The sequence below is a fragment of the Protomyctophum parallelum genome, assembly GCF_964188405.1.
Source record: "Protomyctophum parallelum genome assembly, chromosome: 1".
Taxonomy (NCBI): domain Eukaryota; kingdom Metazoa; phylum Chordata; class Actinopteri; order Myctophiformes; family Myctophidae; genus Protomyctophum; species Protomyctophum parallelum.
The window spans coordinates 9,170,280-9,189,583 of record NC_139697.1 but is presented as its reverse complement, the minus strand read 5'-3'; the positions used below and the strand labels follow the sequence as shown (position 1 = coordinate 9,189,583).

Sequence of the window (19,304 nt, the reverse complement as noted above, 5' to 3'; positions counted from 1 at the left end):
CTAGTGCCCCTCAAAAGAAAGAAGAAGTACATTTTGTTGGCATAGTGAGCGAAATGTCAGTCCATACTGTATAATTTATTTGTGTGCATAAATTATATATGGCATTATGTTCATTGAATATTATCTATATTCCTACAACCTGATCCACTGAAATCACAAATTAGGCTTGCTAGTTATACTTTTGTATTTGTCTGATTCAGCACCAATATTCTATATAGGCCTTTTGGTACAATTAGAATTTGTACATTGTTCTGTTCAAATTATTGACTCTAGAATATCTATAATATATTTCTCACTTTTCTCGATTTGTGGTAGATAAATAGAATTGTTATATTATAATACATGTACAGTAACAATTCAATAAATAAACTATTGAAAATACATATTGAGTGACATGTCACACACACACACACACACACGCACACACACACGCACACGCACACGCACACGCACACGCACACACACACACACACTTTATACTTTATACAATGTGTCTAATTCAAACTAAAATAGTACCACCTGAAGTTGATAGCACAAGCAATCATCTACAGTAGCCCCAAGGCTTTGACTGTGAGTCTTCATGCTGTCACCACAGCAATCCAACAATAAAGCTCCACTGTTGTTGAACAGGCGCACCCAAAACAGGGTGGCCCATATTTTTCTTTTTTCATATTGGCCATACAATGGCCGTTTTCAGAATGTGGTTTAAAGAACTAGTTGCATAAGTTTACCATTGCCCTGTCACAGTTTCCTGGCTTTTGTACAGTAGGTATTTCCCAAGATGAGGTCAGGATTCCTTCTGGTTTCTGGCATAATTAGACTAAGACTTAGGAACGCCTAGTCTTTACATAAGTTGGGCTAATCCCATTCTCCACACAAACATGCAGCCAAAGAGCTTTTAAAATAGCCTGTAACCAACATAACATGTTCTGCAGACAAACCATGGTAGTCCCGAAATAAGCCAAATCATACAGCACAGAAATATGCCTTTAGACAGAAGAAAAACATAAATCACTTACAGGGATGGAAACTAGCCATTTTTAATTGAATTAAAATCCATCACTGACATTTTCATGTTTTCAATTATATATATATATATATATATAGCACCCTAGTTGTGCGTGTGGTGATTCGTTTTGATTATTTTATTAAAATATATATTCATTTCTATAATCGATTATATGTATTAGTTGTTGCTTGCACACCTAGCCTGAACATAATGTTGAAGGGTTTCACCTTTGATCTTGTAGAGCCTGGATTTTGTAGGAACAGATCACAACATGGTGGTCGAAATTATTGTATGTATGTACACACAGGGTGTTGTTGGAATGAACTGTTTTAAAAAGTGGCTTGTCACAGGGATTACCCTTTGGTTAGTGACATCACTAACAGCAGTATTTTGAGAAAGGGATTTAGATATTCCCGTCAGGTTTTAATCCTTGCCGTTTAACATATCCACACCCAGCCTCATGAAAAAGGGTGACTCATTGCAAGCTTGCACATCCTGCAAAGAAGCTTGGTGTATTTTCAAACAATAAAGTTCTTCTAAGGACAACCTAAGTTTAACTGTTTAATTGTACTGTAGTTACTAAACATTCTCAAGAACACAGACAACTTAAACAGGTTAGCCGAAAACTATGGTAACTTGGCTTGACACTTAAGTTAACCTTATTGTAACAGATATTCTATTTTAATTTAATTACATCACAAAAGCCAAATTGCAATTGTAAGAACAATGGTTTCAAAGCAATGTATACATTAAAAATGTAAATGTTTGTTATGCAAAAACTGATGGATGGCTGTCTTAAGACATCTCTAGACAGAATCTAGTCATGCATTTCTACTTTTAATTTCAAGATGTGTCACAAGATAGAACATTGGGTAATCACAAATACAATTGCATAAACCAAATATGCAATTGTTTTGGATCATTACCGATCTAAAATCTAAATGCAGGAACCAAATAAAAACTATTATTTCCTAAATAGATCCACAAATAGATCCAATACAGATGTGCTAAAGGACTATGTTGAAACAGGAAGCACTGCTGCAGAGTATTAGGTTTGTGCAGTGGCATCTGCTACAGTACTACTCGTAGCCTAGTAACAAAACAAGACTAGTAAACTCTTTGCTATAGAAACTCTTACTTGAAAATGTGTATAGGGCGAAATAAAAACATATAAAATACCTTTTAAAAAAGGAGGGAAAAAAAACTAGAGGGTAAAAACAAAACACTAGATAAATACATATAACACTATAGATATACAATATATAAATATACACATACTATTGGACTACTAACACAAAACAAGCTTATTTTTGTCTGTGAGTGCTGAATGAATGGCACATTTTATAATACAGAGCTTAGAAACACAATTGCTGTATGATTAACGCAAAAAGTCAAATTTAACTTTTCAAAATAAGACATCTCCCATAAAGAACACAAAGTGAAAGCATTCCCATTTCCTCTTTTGAAAATCTTGCTCATTTTGATCTTTATCAGAAGGCATCTTACCTTTCTGTGTGCCTATGGGATCTTTGAGTTCTTTCTGTGCCTCCTCGATTTTATCTGCAACACAGGGAGAGATAGCATTTTGAGCACAGTGAGCACAGCAGATGTGAAGAGATGGGCGCCCCGTATCGAAGGCAGTGAGCACAGAATGTAACTAATGATACTGGTGGATGCTTCCCACACTGTTGCAGGCAGCAGGATGAAGGTTTGTCTAATGAAAAACAGACGTTCTTCCATGGCAAAGGGAGTACACCGGAGCATTATGGAAACTACCATAATTATGAACAGGGCACTTCTCAGTGCATCCGCAAGCATGCACACACAAACACGCAGTCTTGCAAGCACGCAGTGACATGTGTGCGGACTGTGCGCACGCCGCACGGACAAACATGCTTATAGCTTGAGTATGGAATGGATGGTAATAAATAGTACACAGGTCACTCGGTAAACAAGTCAATACAGTGTTCGCCGTCTCCTTATTACTAAGCTGGCTCAGTGCTCACCCACAGATCGATTTACATATTTAAATGCTGCTTGCAACCCTTGGGAGAGATCAGTTCAGTCCATTCAAGCCTTTTAATACTGCACGACGTAGAATCTAGCAGGTGAGGAACCTGTTTCATTACGTGCCATATGGATATGTGGGAGGAGACACTGGCGCTGGCCGTGTGCTGCTGTAATCAATTTTAATTCTATAAGCAGGCATAATGTGGCCCGCATGAGGTATATGACGTGCATCGGATAAGAGAGGGGAGATCGGGAGAGGGGCGAGTAAATGGCTCCGCTTTGCAGCGCTCCTGCAGAGCGGCTGGCCGTGGGAGGAGGCAAGAGGGACTTGTGCTTGTTTAGATGCACACAGGTAAATACAAACAAATGCACGTGTACATACTACATGTTAACACACCAGTGCATCAACATGCACATCAAACTCAAGCAAACATGTACGTAAGCATGGAGAAACATGCCGGTAACGGTGTTGCTTGAGGAACACCATTGCATGTTGAAGTATGAATTTGACTTAACACAGATACTGTACGTTACAGTGCTGTACTTTGTTTCCGTCTCCTCTGCCCATGGAAACAAAACAAAACCCATTTCTGTGCCCTACACATAACAGCAACAAAAACGGAGCCTCAAGGACCTGTGGTAACAATTTTGTCCTAGATTGCACAAATGCAAATTGAGGGTGAAAGAGGATGTTCTTCTGTGGTTTCCAAATGGCAGCTTGCTGCCGGGAATAGGCCACTCCAGAGAGGATGGATGGGGGGGGGGGGGGGGGGAACCCAAGCAGGCTATGGATGGGGTCAGTGGATTATGTCATCCAGAGTGTGTGTTACTATAGTCACACCCTGCTCCATCTCTCTCACTATCGAGAGGCACACGCCACAGATTACATAACGCGTCCCCACCCCTGCGCTGCTGTGGAGAAAAACAAAGGCGCCCTTCCCTGCAGAAACACAGCGACCAAGACACACGGGGGGAGTGGGCAAAGTCTGTGTGTATGTGAAAGAGAGAGAGAGAGGAGATAGACGCAGGGAGAAGTGATACACAGAACTGAGAGAGACATCTCTCTGTATGTCATTTGACAGCATGTTATGCTGTGCTCGTGTACAGTATGTTTGCATATAAATGACCATATGAACTGAACTCACCCTCCGACAGAGGAATGGTGCAGGCTGTGTATTCCTGGCAAAGATATTGGCTTGGTATGAGGCCAAAAAAGAAAGTATCAGTAACCTTGAGAGTGTATCTGAGCATATTCCAGTGGCCTGCACCATGCATACCCCCCACCTCCTCAAATGCTCAGCCGCCATATACCTCTACTACAGTGCATCAGATTCAGAGTCACGGCTTCTTCCTCATGTTAAGTATACACTACTAGATTATGTTATTGCAGCCCAATTGGAGATAATAAATGCTTTTTCAGTGGTTAGGAGCTCTGGGCGATTGGTTTTCACTTGTGTATGCTTTATTGTTTACACACGTCTGTGCATATGTCTTGTATTAGAGACCACACTGGCATGCACTGGAAAGTGATTACTACCCAACAAAAATCTTATTAGTGGCTATGTATGGTGGGAGAGCGCTGTGTAAGCTATACATCAGGTTTCGCCCATTACATAATAAACCACAAACGGGACCTCTTTGTGCTGAAAGACAACCATTAAAGTCAGCACCACTATGCTCACATTTTGAATGTACAGCCAGCTCTGAGCCATAGGGCAACAAGGAACAGCGGAAACCAACAGACCGAAAAGGACATGAAAGGCACATGATGCAAAAGTTAATATTATTATTATTGTTATTGTATTTAATAAGGCGAGGCAGGCCCTCTCTCTGCTCTTTTACCTTGGTAAAATCTGAAAGCGTTCCATCAGAATGGCGGAGTTAGGAAGACAGCAGGGAATGATTACAGGGTTGTTCATATTTCCCTCATTACGGCCGGAGGGGTTGCTGCTGTTATTACTGTACAACGGTTATGAAAGGATTCTGGCCAGCGTTTAGAAGAAGGTCTTTTATGATGTGCTGTCTGAGGTGGTCAGGGTGACAGCTACATATTTCACCGCAGGCACAGAGACATTTATAACACAAGCTTGAATGCATGTAGTTGTCCTGTACCCAGGGGAAACAATAAAGGGAATGTAAATAAATGTTGTGTGCAGCCTGTGATGAAAACCAGAGTTCAGTTAGGAATATACTCAGTGACCATGGAATGCAATAGCAAAGAGAGAAAACACAGTTGGAGAGCAATGAACTCATGAAGCTTTGCTTAAACGTTTGCCAACAACTTGACTTCTCACAATTGCGGTCTGAAACTAAATAAAGAAAACTTTAATTTCGCACAAGCACTACATAAAACAAGTGTGTTGAAATGGTTTAAATGGCGCTAATACCAATTCAATCTATTAAATGGCTAAATGATTACCAGGCTCTTTCAAACCCCATTCCAAACCCCTTTAAGAACTCACGATTGCAACGTTTTCCTAAATAATTAATGCATCACACACTGTCAATCCATATACCCAACTATTAGAGAGATGACCAATTCAAGGTAAAACGTACTGCACCGTCAGTATGCTTCTACAGATTGCAAGAAAAATGCATCTGCTTCTAATTACACCATTACAAGCAAACGTAGGATAAACAGCAGACCCTGTACACGAGAACAATGCAGCTAATCATAAATGAGCACTTAATTCTTGATGCCACACGTGTGAGCCGAGTATTGCCGTTGACAGCCAGATGTTGTTGTAGTAATGGTGCAGCAGGGCTAGCTAGGCTGCCCTGTTATGTACCAAGAGTGAGCAGACAGGGCAGAAAGATCAGCCGCAGAGGGGTGATTGATAGTGCAGAATCCTTTTCTTAACTCCTTTTCTTAACCAACATCCTACACCCCCAGCCTTCTCTGCTCTTGTAAAGGAATCATAACATCACCCCCTGATCTTGCCTCATCTGCACACAGTCACTGCTGCTGTTAGGAATCAGTGAACGAACCAGCAGGCTGCATCAGGGTGGAGCACTCATGTCATCTTTGATCAATGCAACGTGATACCTGAGAATAAGCGGGGGCATGGCAGTGGGAGGAGTTGGAGTGGGCGGGGTGCATGGCAATTAGGCAGGGATCCATGGGCTGTCAGTCTCCTTGGTGGCGCTACCATGACAACCAGGAATCTTTCAAGTGCCCTCCTGCAGACTCTACCCACAACCCTCTCTCTCTCCGACTCCCTCTCATTACTTGTCCCCAAAGGGACACAGCGATGTCATCACAGAGTGATCAATCAGCTACTGTAGGGGTGACTCAGAAGGTGGGGAACGCCATTTAAATATATTTTACGCAATAATGTTCAGCACGGACACCCTCTAGAAAATGGGCCTAATCTAAGCCAACAATATTATTGTTATACTAACAATATTACATTAGAGACTAGACTGTCCACATAAACCCATGTAGAACTGGGGCACATCTGCATGGTACAGACTTCTTCCTGGGCAAGGCATTAACCCCTGCCCTGCCTACTGCTTGACTCTGTCAGCCGACCACAAGGCTCTAAGCACCCATCCACCCACACTGCCAGCCTGTACCACACAGGCTTTGCTCAACAGCCTGCCCTGCTGTGCCTCGCCATGCCAAATGGCACACATTGACAGTATAATGGTAGCTTTTTATGGCAGAGCACATAGCCCATATGCATGGTGTGCATGTGTTTCAGAAAACTTGGATGGCGGTTGCTGTTTGTCAGGCTAACATGAGGGGAGTGTCAGTGTTTAGTTTTGAGGGTTCTAGTTGTTTTGGTAAAACATCATCTGTGAGTTTATGGTAACACTAACATAGAATGGCACTGATAACAAGCTAGGACAATGGCAATTAAGCAATATTACACAAGAGGGTGTGCTATACCGTGATTATTGGCACGACAGCGTTGCTGCAGGAATGAATTTGGAGAGTTCCGTAAGCATCACTGAAGTGCCAATAATCTACGTAAAGCACACCATCGAGTGTAATATTATACAACAGTTACCCTTAAAAAAATATGAATGACTCAGTCAGAACTGCCAGGTGCAGCAAGCTCTCTGATCTATAATCAGTTTGTGTACCGCAGCCCATGCAGCTCATGGCTCATGTTGCGGCGTTCATCTGCAGCGTTCAGAGTATGGGTTTTATGCCGTTCAGACTATGGGTTTTAGAGGAAGCCAAGAGGGAGACAAACATGAAAAAGTTGCTCAGTGGCGTTTCGAAACACTCGGAAGACTTCCGGAAGTATAATTATAACTCAATGGTTTGAGCGAGCGGAAGTTTAGCCTAGCCTAGCCCCGGACCTCAATTTGTCCGGGCTTACGCACGTGACGTCATGAACGTCCGTCCACTTCCATTAAAGTGCTGCAATTCCACATTTCGCCAGTAGGTAGTGGCATCTTCAACGTTGGATAGCCTTACTGGGGGCTACCCAACGCTACTAGAGGTACTAGCAAATGTAGTCCAGGCGCTTTTCCAGCACCTGGCAAAACACATGTCAACTCAATTTCATTGTAACTAAGATATTCAATAGAAAATCACAATTTTTCTTATGCCAGTTTTAGCCATATAATGGACCATGAACTGTGGACAGTACCCGCATATTGCGTTATAATAATAAAGAGGTTCACCGCTGTCTGACTGTACAGTCAGGCAGCGGTGAAAGGTTCAGTTGTTTGTTTGATTGATAGTATTAAACAAGCCTTTACAGGCAATATGAAAGATCAGAGGAGCGGTTAGGTTCTGCTGTCTGTCTGAATAGCAGCATTTTGATGTCTTACGACGAAGGGAGGAGGGGTGACGTGCCAGTATGGTGATGGCTGCACTAGTAGAATGGCATACTGTACACAGACTGCTGAGAGAATAGGAGAGAAGAGTCAGTCCCCCCCCCCCCCCCCGCCCTTCCTTGTCATAGTGCGGGCGGTAGATATAGATTATGTAACCTGAATACCTCATACGTACCTCCACCAGTCCTGCTGAACACAGCTGCCTGACCCCCCACACGCATTTATGGAACACAGTTCTTATATATTTCCCTATGGGAATTTCAATAACAAAAAGTATACTGACCGGGAATGACGTCAGGACTCAATGGGGCATAGCATTTTGTGGTTCCACTCAAATTCACTCCATACATTTTTCCCATAGAGATTTCCAAAAATATTTATATCGGTTATTTTAAGCCTAGATTCAAGCCATCCAGGCTCCTGGTGAATCATGACCATAAAACATTTGATTCTGTGAAGAAAGTAATAATAATAAGAATAATGAATAAATACTGTTTTGAGGCTTTTCACATACTGTAATCAAATGTTTTATGGTCATGATTCACCAGGAACCTGGGTGGCTTGATTCTAGGCTTAAATTAATTGATATAAAAGTTATATTATGTAATATGTATATAAATATGTTTGGAATATGTTTGGAAATCTCTATGGGAAAAATGAATGGAGTGAATTTGAGTGGAACCACATAATTGCCACGATTGCTATAACAATATAAATTTTAATCTGATAAATGGGTTCTCTGGATGGGATTTGATAAAATTGGTGACCTACCTGAAAATGTACTTTCTGTTTATTAAATAGCTGGAGACCCCCGTTACTGAACAAATACTCTATAGCGAGGATGTTGATGCTATCAGTACAGTAGTACAGTGTACAGTGACAGTCATACACTTGGTCTAAATTATTTTTTATTTTTATGTTCCTTATGGACTATTTAACTTCTGAAACAAGATTTCTTATATCACAAATATCACTTACAGCACCTTTTTATTTTCATAACCTGAAGAAGGCCATGCAGGCCGCTACGTGTGGTGTTATCCCAGTTGTTTTTACTTCTATTATGAACTAGCCACTTCAATGTTTTCCACCAGAAGAGTGCCTTCGTTTATTTTTCCTTTGTTGTACCTTTTATTTTTCATTCCATGTCCTGGCACCGTGAGGGTCCATTTGGTTTCATTTGACACTCTCAAAGTTAAAGATCTATATGGGTCCATTTGGTTACCAACTCTCCATCATTTAGCTGGGGACCAACTGGAACCTCCTCAACTGGCGGACCACTGGTGGTCCCCAGACCAGTGGGTGAAAACCACTGTTCTAAACAATTAAAATCTAGGTGCACCCACTGCACTGCACGCGTCTGATGACTCGCTGGAAGTCTGCTGATCTGATCTGCCTCCCTTTCCTGTGGTCCAGTCAATGAAACATGCTGTAGCGTTTATTTTACTTTTTGCAGCTCTCAGCAGCTGATGTGTGCAATAATTGTCTATATGGGCAACAGCCTAAACTGTTTATGTTAATGGCAACGCCCTTATAAAAAACCAGGAAACAGGCACGGGTATTTCAACCCGGGTCTCCTGGCCCAAAGAGGTCCATGCCAAGGGGGGATATTAGGCTTCTAGGCTACTCTGCGCACGCACACACACACGCTCAGACACACACACACACACACACACACACACACACACACACACACACACACACACACACACACACACACACACACATACACACACACACACACACACACACACACGCACACGCACACGCTCAGACACACACACACACACACACACACAGAAGGTAGAGGAAATGAAGTGTCCTGACTGTCCTCTTCCTCCCCTGTCCCGGCCAGGCTATAGATGGCCAGAGTGTTCCATGGAAAGCGGAGGAGGAATCCCCTGTTCTGCCACAGATTGAATGTCCCATTACCCCACAGTCCATCATCATTACCCTGCTTAGAGAGAGAGCCAGTGCAAAGTGACTTTCCTCCCTCTCTCTTACCACAAATTACACATTAACGAGGCTGGGCAATGGAGTGGTTTGATCCTTGCCGAATAGACACTGAGAGATGGAGATAAGAGTGAAAGACGGAGAGATACATACTGTAGATACATACTAGCGAGAGTGAGACAGTGAGAGAGCGAGAGATAGAGAGAGAGAGATAGCAGAGTCTGACAGAAGTCAGACATTAGCATGCAGGAACAGGTGTGGTCCCAAAATTCTCAGCACAGCATAAATAAAGCTCGGAATCTCATCCTTATTTCTTTATTAATAATGTATTTGCGTGGAGTTCGGCTTCTGACTGCTAAGCATCCTGCCAGTTTAGGAGGCTAGTCTATGTTGGAAAGAGGGAGGAGAGGGAACAAGCATTCCGTAGACATGAGGCAAGTCTGGCCGTAACGCTCCGTTGGGAGAGACCGAGGGAGTGGGGTGTTTATGAGGGACATGAACTGGTACGGTGAATGGTAATGACACTGCTGTGTTGAAAGAATAATTTAAAATATATGGGAGAAAAAAAAACATTAACTATTGCCTCAGGCAGGGAATGATTAAGTATTACTATTATGGCAAGGAATAGGATACAGATTCTGGACCACTACTTTTACATTCAAGTCACTCACTCACTGTTGTGGAGGTTAGAGAAATAAGGAGACCGTGGATAGAGCTGTTACAGTGTTATATCTGTATAGTGCAGCTGCCCCCACACAAAACTGTAGGTTTTGTAGGCAGCCCAAACTGATTGTTTGGGCTGCGTGGGCACCCTTGTGAAAAATTGATATAACGAGAAATCCAATGGGCGTGTGTGTGTGTGTGTGTGTGTGTGTGTTTCCATAGGGGAAGCAATAGTTGAGGAGGTGGTAAACATTAATTTAAGTGAAGCCATTTTCAGCTCTCATCCAGGCAACATTTTCTTCAAAATGTGGCCTGCACCAACAACATGACACATTGCCAAGTTGATGCTTACACCAATTTATGGTAAATCATGGAAGGAGTGATTATGCGGTCTTGAAACCACTACTCAAAAATAAAGCAAGGCTTTACAGTAAACAAACACCCTCTCTTTTCTCATATACTGTATGTCAAGCGTCACCCGGTCAACATCTCGAGTTCCTCCTTGGGGGCATCAAATGCTGTGACACAAAACTAACAACAAGCCAGTGGTTCCACTGATGTGAACCCCGCGAGTGACGGCCAGCATTTGTTGTCAAACCACGGGCAGGAAGCACATTTAATTAATTTCAGTATGAAAACACGCTTCATGTGTGCACACGGATGCACAGCCAAGGAAGAGAAGGAGGAGCAGTGGGGGGTGGGGGTTGTGGGTTGCCACACAGCTCAGACTGAAATAAAAAAAGGTCCTTATGGCACTGTATAATCATGTTAATTCATTCTAGATACTTTGCCTGAGGTTGCCTCGCCATTGCACACACAGGCTAAGCGCTTCATGGAAGCGGCCATTAGCCAAGGCAATTAGTATGAGGAAGTCTGCCACTTATGCCGATAGTCTCAGTCGCAACCTTGTGCCGTTTCAGAGAGAACAGCGGATTCTGGTGTTTTGATTAACCACTTAAGTATATTATATTTTATACTCAAAAGAAAATTGTGAAAAGCTTCTGTTTTTCTTTTGTTTTTTTTAGGGATGCACCTAATTATTGGCCAATACCGATGTTTAAAATATCAATTCATCCGATAGCCGATACAGATATGTTTATTTTGTTTTTAGTTATCCCTTTTGTGGCAGGGAAACAAATACATCTCAATACAAGGAATAAATGTTCAGAATCTACAGCTTGGTAGGCTGCAGATAACCAACACACCAACATAGCCAACACAAAATGTATTCTTATCAACAACAACTAAATATCGGCTACTGCCATCGGTTAATGTCAGTTTTATTTGCCAATAATGACCGATAACAGCAAATCGCACATCGGTGCATCACTGTTTTTTGGCTATAATGACACCCCCAAAATATGGACACAAATTCAGCGCAGGAGGAATAATATACTTCAATATCAACTTAAATGTTTGATCCCCAGGACTTGTCAAATTCAAACCTCAGGTCCCATACGAGTGTGAAAAGAACTATTGTATACTCACAGTGACAAGGAGAATCACATTAAGAACATAATGCTGGCGCACTCTGCCCATTTGCTGATTGGTTACCGTGGCCACAGCTGATTGACAGCAGGGTGACAGCTGTCACTTCAGCTTTAGTCAAAGTCATTCCTTTGGACGGCGACACTAGGAAATGGGAAAATCAGCGTAGCCCAGCCCCTCCTCAAGTCATCTAGGAACAGTCCACCTTCACCCTCACCCAGGCCCTGGGCAGGGGAAGCCCTTGACAGCAGGGACGGCTGCAAATTGACCAGTGACGTGCTACTGTTATGTCAAAGACAGGGCCTCACAACAGGCATGTCACATGGTACATTGCTAATGTAGTGTGTGTGTGTGTGTACGCGTCCGTATATTAGACCATAGAATCTACAGAACAGAATGTTCGCTTCTTACCCCGGACCATCCTGATATTTCAGAGCACAAAGACTCAGCAAGTCCCTTTGTTTTCGAGAACAAAAAGGCAGAAAAAACAACTATATGGCCGCATGTCAACACAAGCAGTCACAAGTCCCCATTTCCGCCCAATCAGCTGTGGCTCTGCAGTGTTTGGGGCGTCGCCGGCGGTTTCCTCTGAACAACGTGACGAGGAGGGGAATTCCTGTAAAGGCCCAGGAAGAGGGGGGAAGGGGGGTAGAGGACGAAGGGGAAGGGAGGGCCTGCCCAAACAGAGCAAAGGGGCGTGACGTCAGTAAAACAGGCTCGGGCACCCTCCAGGGGTTCCTGCTCTCTCTGTCTGTCTCTCTCTCGCTCTCTCTCTCTGATGAGCCAGAGGGTGGGGGGTGTCGACTACTGAGCTCTGCCAACTGGTGTTTGCCCAACAGCTCACTCATCAGGAGAGGTGGAGCTTGAGCTGTTTACTGGAACATGTCTAATATTTTCTTATTTATTTTTTTGGCTTCTAAAGCAATAGCAAAAAAACTAAATGTTTGCCTATCTCTCAGCCTTGATTTAGCTGCTCGCCTACTTTTTTTTTGTCGAGTTGGAAGCAGGTCTCTGGACTCAGAGGACTGCATTACGTAAACTGGAAATAAATGATATTTGACTAGGAGCTGATCATCCTTAATTGTTGTTTCTAGTAATAGAAACATTATTTTTAAATGTAGATTATCAGTTTAAAAAATAAAATCTTATGATATTTAACAATAAGTTCAATACGTCATTCTGCAATTAAGATTTCCTAAGAATCGTGCCTTTATCAATGTGGGTTAGTTCTCTATCCCAGACAGTTACAGATTATTGCGAGATAGAGTCAAGGTTGTGGAATACAAAGTCTGGAAAGTGTGAAACTGAAACTGGCAAACTGCAGGATGTTTGTGTATCTTGTTTGCCTTTCATTTGTCTGCGATAACAGGGTGATGTAATTCTGACTGAACATAGGAAAAACTAAGTTGTGAATAGGTAGCAGGGTAATGATCTGCCTGTTAAACAGAGAGACAGCTGTGACACAAAACCACAGGGCCTCAGTCCTATAGAAGCTGTGGTCTTTGTGGTATTGTGGACTGTTACCATTTAAAAAAAGGGAGTGGAGTTGATATTTAAATTAGGGGTTTCAGTCTTGTAGGGCACACAGGGTGACAACATAACGCCGCTGCCAAGATCAACACAAGGACCATCAGCCAAGCTGTGAGGCCAGAAGCTCAAAATGGCGCAAATTTCTCCTTGGATGACACCGTCCGACACGTTTAGCCTCGCTGACTCGAGCCAGGCCACTTCAGCAAGGGAACTTCCTCCAGCATTATGTTTAGATTCAGTCATTATAGGGGAATTCTGAGGGCTGCACAAGGCTGCACAGTTTAGCCACAAAATGAGCAAACATTTACCAAGGCCAGGGACAACAAACACTGTGACCAAGCTCTTTCTGCAATGTCACAATCTGGTGATATTGAATAAATAGCTACCTTAGAGGTAATGTACTCCATGGTCAACATCATGACCTTTGATTAAGCTATCTTAAAACCCTTTTCACTTCAGATTGATTTGAAATTTAAACCCAGTAACGGTCTCTTCTGCTCTGAAAGAATATGCTTTACAGTAATTAGAGGGAAGACCCCATTATATAAACAATGTGTTCCATGTGGTGGTGTGAATCTATTTTTGAACATGGGCGGCGTGCGCGCGTGTGTGTGTATACATAATGTATTAACACAGAGTGGCGAGCACGGACGGCGCTGGATGCGAACTCATCCCTGTGGGAACATCTCTGTTAATGACAGCTGAGCTGGCGATAATACAGCAGCGAGAATTAACTAATCCAGCTAGTAACCTCTAATGCCCTGCCCTCTGCGTGGCCCATTAGGTTAATAACACCTACAAATACCAGGGAAATGCGCACGTACTGTATGCACAGAAACATACTCGGCTAGGGAACAAACACACACACACACACACACACACACACACACACACACACTACAGTGGTTGTATATCGGACTGAACGCAGTCTAAAAGCATATTATTTAAGGGAGGACAAATGAGTACCAAAGGTCATGTGGGGAGTTTTAGACCGTCTTGTGTATTCAGAGAGGTCCCATCCAAACCCCTCTTTTCTCGCTGACCACGTCTCTGCCTGTGGTTGCGTATGGCTGTGCTTCGAACTATATTCAGCGAGGACACAAAGGCTACATTCAGATCTTCCTTTTATGAATCTGAAATGAGCTGCTCTTCTGCTCTGCTCTCGGCACGCGCCTTCTGCTTGTGTCAGCTCAGCGACGGCTTAGAAAGTAGGGCTTTCAATGACGGTGACCACTTTGGTAAAGTGCTCTGAAATGTGTTAACGTTGATTAACATTAACCCACTAAGGTTGCACAATGCATTTCAGTTTATCCCAATAAACTGTACTGTATGCTGTATACACAAAAGCAGTGACACAACCACATGTCTAGTCTGTATAATCTTTACACTTTTATATTTAAATAATTATGGCCCGGTTGAAATCTCATGACAGTGGCACAGTGCCATCCTCACTAGTGAAGGAGAGAGAAACCATTACAATTGTGACACACATTCTAGGAAAGAGACAACTAATTAGATCTGGGGCTTAGGAGACATGGTTACAGTTAATAGGCAGGGTTGGAAGCCTATACATTATAGTGTGTAATATGGATCCGATAGGCTGATCATTTTACAAAATGCATTACAAATCCCATCCCATCTAAAAAAATCCCATCCATCTCTCCTTCCAGTCAGCCATCTTTTTTGTTTGTTTGTTTAATGACATTTAGGGGGATACACAGGTTCACACATCTATCTATATCACACATCTATTGGTTCAACATGTTAGCACTGCCAACTGTCCATGTATAGGTACCTGAAAGAGGTACTACTGGAGAGGGTTAGACTTCCACTGGTAATAAACTGTCTGGTAATGAATTGATGTATGTGGAGTCATGACATTTTAAGCTGCTTTGAATCAGAGCACACCCACTGAATGCCAACATTCTATAGTGAGAGAAATGGCAGAATGTAAATGTACAGATTTACATTTGTGCACTCTTGGATTCCTGATTTGACAGTATAGATGTATAGAGGAACCTGTTTTTTTGGGGGGGGGGCCTCATCATGAGGAATGAGGTAACGTTACATAACGTTAGACCGAGATGCAGGAGTGGATCGTTCCCGCGCTCTCCATTCCATTTTCTTGGCTCTCCCTACTCTCCCAATCATCCTCCCCTCCTCATCACTCTCTTCCTGCAGCCTCTCCTCCACCTCAAACCTCCCGTTTCTCTCATTTATTTTATTTCTGCCTTCTACCTGCTGCTGCTGCCCACTCATCTGTCCTCTTGTGTCCATCACGCTGCAGTGCACGTCTCACCGAAGGGCCGAGCTATTCCACAGCCTACGAGCAGTCGAGCACCCACGGCAAAATCCTGAGTTTTGATTTAACTCTGAAAGTGTACAAATTTACTCTTACGAGTCCATTTCGCATAGTGCACTCAGCCTCTTTCCTGAGTTCCATGCATGCAGGCGATATTGAGAACACCCTCGTCTCAGCGCCAAGCTTCCCAATTACTGTGAGCTCAAACGACCACCGCGGGAGTGTGTCTGCAATATTAAGCTGACAATGTGCAAGTTCGACAGATGACAGCCAATCGGCCATATCTATTTTTGTGTCTTCTGTTTGTAACTGTCATATTAATTATGCTGCTGCCTGTCATGGTCAGGTCTCCCTCCAAAAACATTTTTTTGATCTCAACGGTGATGACTATGCTGTGGTGGGCTGTCCCTTTTCATTAGGTCCAACTTTTAATTCTGTTAGCGCCGGTACTGCTGAATCCGCTGTTGTCTGTCAAACGACCAAACCTATTAATAGTATTGCAGACATCGACGTTACCTAGTACCTCAAATTAGAGGCCAGAGAGGGTAAAATGGACCGATAAGTGTCCACTCCCCACACAAGCACTGACATTTCCACTGTTGAGAGCTAAATTAAGTTTGGACTTGGTTGCAATTCCTCTTGCAATACCTCTTGTCAACCAGGATCTCTGTCGGTTCTCTGCTCTATATGTAAAGTGCCTTGAGACAACTTGTTGTGATTTGACACTTTAATAAAATGTATTTGAATTGAAGTAGTGGTCCAACCCAACCACACGGTCTACATTTCTCAATAGCTATGTTGATCAGCGTATCTTGGATTAACAATTAATAGGCTATAAACATGGCATGTTATGCAATTCTGAGCATAAATAAGACTAATAACCCTGTGTACCGCGGATTATTATGTACGCTGTTTCTACAATGAGAGGCCTATGGATGCTAGCCGCGGAAGCTAACCGAGGTTTAAAAAATAAGTTAATAAATATTTTTTAATCATTTTTAATCAAATCTAGTGTTTCTCATGGATGGCCCAGGTGACGTTAATACCTTTCCACGAGAGATCTCGAGGAAAGCACGGATTGGGTTAACATACTCTACTACTATTATAGATTGCTAAACGCTTTTATTCACAAACAAAGGTTATGGATTGCCGCTTTAAACAAACATTTAGGATTTCACTGTGTGGTCATCACCATTATCATCATTCTGCATTGTTTTGTCCATCTAGACGCGTATTATGAAATGCCGAAGAGGTTGCGGTAAACACTTCTGTGTCATTCTGGACAGCAAGCACAGCAATGGGTTAACCCATTCTGACCTGAGATCAGATTCTAAAAATGTCTTCTACATCCTGACAGTTTCATTATTAACCCATTCTGACCTGAGATCAGATTCTAAAAGTGTCTTAGGTTTTAAAAAAATAGCAGACCTACAAGCTCGTATCGCGCCACTCGGTGGCGCGATATGAGCTTGTAGATCTGCTATTTTTCAATAGCTAAAGCACGACATGATGCTAACACCAAAATGGGTGCCCGGTCAGAATGGGTTAATCAAAACTGGCACTGATGTTCCTACCACTTATTAATGACATCATTATAGAACTTAAAGGACCATAATGAAATTATAGAAGAAAGACAAAGGGTGCCAGGAAAATCCTCAGTGTTCATTTATCCAGACCATAACTCTGAGTGTGTCTAAATGTTACACGAGCACTCGTACAGCGTATGGCAAGTGAAAAGTGACAGCATAGACTGATCTACCATCATACTGAACTTCCGACATCCTAGAGGTGCCTGATGTGTGTGACGATTTTTAGCCACTTTCAACTTGGTGTCCCTATTTTGTGCATGTGCATTTTTCTAAAATATCTATATCTCACAAGTAGTTTTTGGCATTTTTGTAAAAGAAACAACTTCAAAACACATTTTTCTTTTCAGACTGATTTGAAAATATCTGTCAAAACATCAGTTATCAACTTATCAGTGAGCTAACGGTCTAACCGGGACTGGCGTCGGACTCAAGAATCTCTCCTTTTAATAGTGTCGAGTAATTGCGTATATTTACTTATTTGGAGCGATGAGGACCCAATGAGGAAGTTGTGAGCTGGAGGAAAGCTGAAGTGAACTTGGTGATCTCATGGCGGGTGGAAGGAGTCAGGAGAGCCTCCGCTCCGCTCCCCTCCGCTGAGCTCTGCGCTATCTCTGGACTTGGCTATTGCATAACCCCTCCAGCTCATCTCAGCTACGGTACATAGGCTTATCTTGTCCTCTTTGTCACACAAATGCGTCAGCGCCTTAGCCATGCATGATGAACACATGCCACGGGTATGCGCTCCGTCTGAGCCAGGGTAAGGAGTCACTGAGCTGGGTCTGAACTAAGGGGGTTAGCCCCTTGGCCGACGTTGTCATTACTTTCACACCAGCTGGTGGCGAATGCTGTGCATAACACAATACACACACACTGATGAACGGGTGGGCTATAATGGCGTATGACAATCTTTAGACATGGGAAACTATAGTTATACTCATCTTAAATAAATGTACCCTTCTGTTGAATTGTTAAAACGATATTTTAGAAATATCATCTGAAAATATTAAAACCAATTCAAATGTAGGGGGGTATGCCCATATGGACCGGAGTATGACCTCATGAGAGGTCATATATGGGGAGGGTTAAGGCAAAAAAGATGAGATACAGAAATAAAGGCAGATAGGAAGAGCTAAGAAAGGAAAAGTAGGGACACAAAAGGAAACTATAAACAACCCTCGCTAGCAAAACAAAGAAACAAGCTTAAACCGAAGGGTAGTAGAACGAAACGGTAAAAAACACAGAGATCAAGCAACCACACAAAGACGAGCTCTGCACAATTATCTGCACAATAACAGTTACCTGTCTGGAGGAGGTGAACTACACCGCAAAGCTCCCAAGGCGCGTTCGAAAGTCAACACTTTTTCGGAGTGGCTGCTTTTTCCTCTCTGGAGTCAGGCACGCTTATGCGGGGGAACACCTGACATTCCGGACTCACACACAGTCACAGACACACACACACACACACACACACACTGAACCAACCAATAACTTGCTGACATTCCTGACCCCCCCAAACTCTGAAATGCCACAGCAGAGCAGAACACGGAGCGTCTGGCCGCCGTCTGTCTGAGAGCTCACTCTTGCGCCTAATACAGTCCTAGACACACTACACACACATACACGTATACACACACACACACACACACACAGCTGTGTCCTTATACACGGCACAGAGAGCCAAGCTTTCACTTCCCACTCCTGCCTCGCTCCTTCTCTCGCTGTAGCAACCACGCTTCCCTGCCTGCCTTAGTTTTCTTTCTTTCCCCTCCTTCCCTTCGCGTCCTCCTCCTTTTTTTATAAGCCCTACTCTAAATCAGGGAAAGCCCTGCCTGCCAGTGTGTCGACTTCCCCTAGCTGAGCAACATCTCTCCCTCTCCCGCTCTCCCTCTCCCTCTCTCTCTCTCTCTCTCAAAGCAAAACAAAGCAGAACTGTTGCTCTAAAATAAACCATGGTCGCTAATTTCCTTAT

The 19,304-nt window shown here is 42.9% G+C and overlaps 1 protein-coding gene across 1 annotated transcript in view; it reads right to left on the bottom strand.

Annotated features, from left to right (window-relative positions):
* Positions 1–19,304, bottom strand: part of hivep1 (HIVEP zinc finger 1) — a 49,089-nt gene that overhangs the window by 11,326 nt on the left and 18,459 nt on the right. The window contains exon 3 of the mRNA XM_083775453.1: positions 2,516–2,569. Coding sequence (XP_083631579.1) covers positions 2,516–2,569 — 54 coding nt within the window. The remainder of the gene's footprint in view (positions 1–2,515; positions 2,570–19,304) is intronic.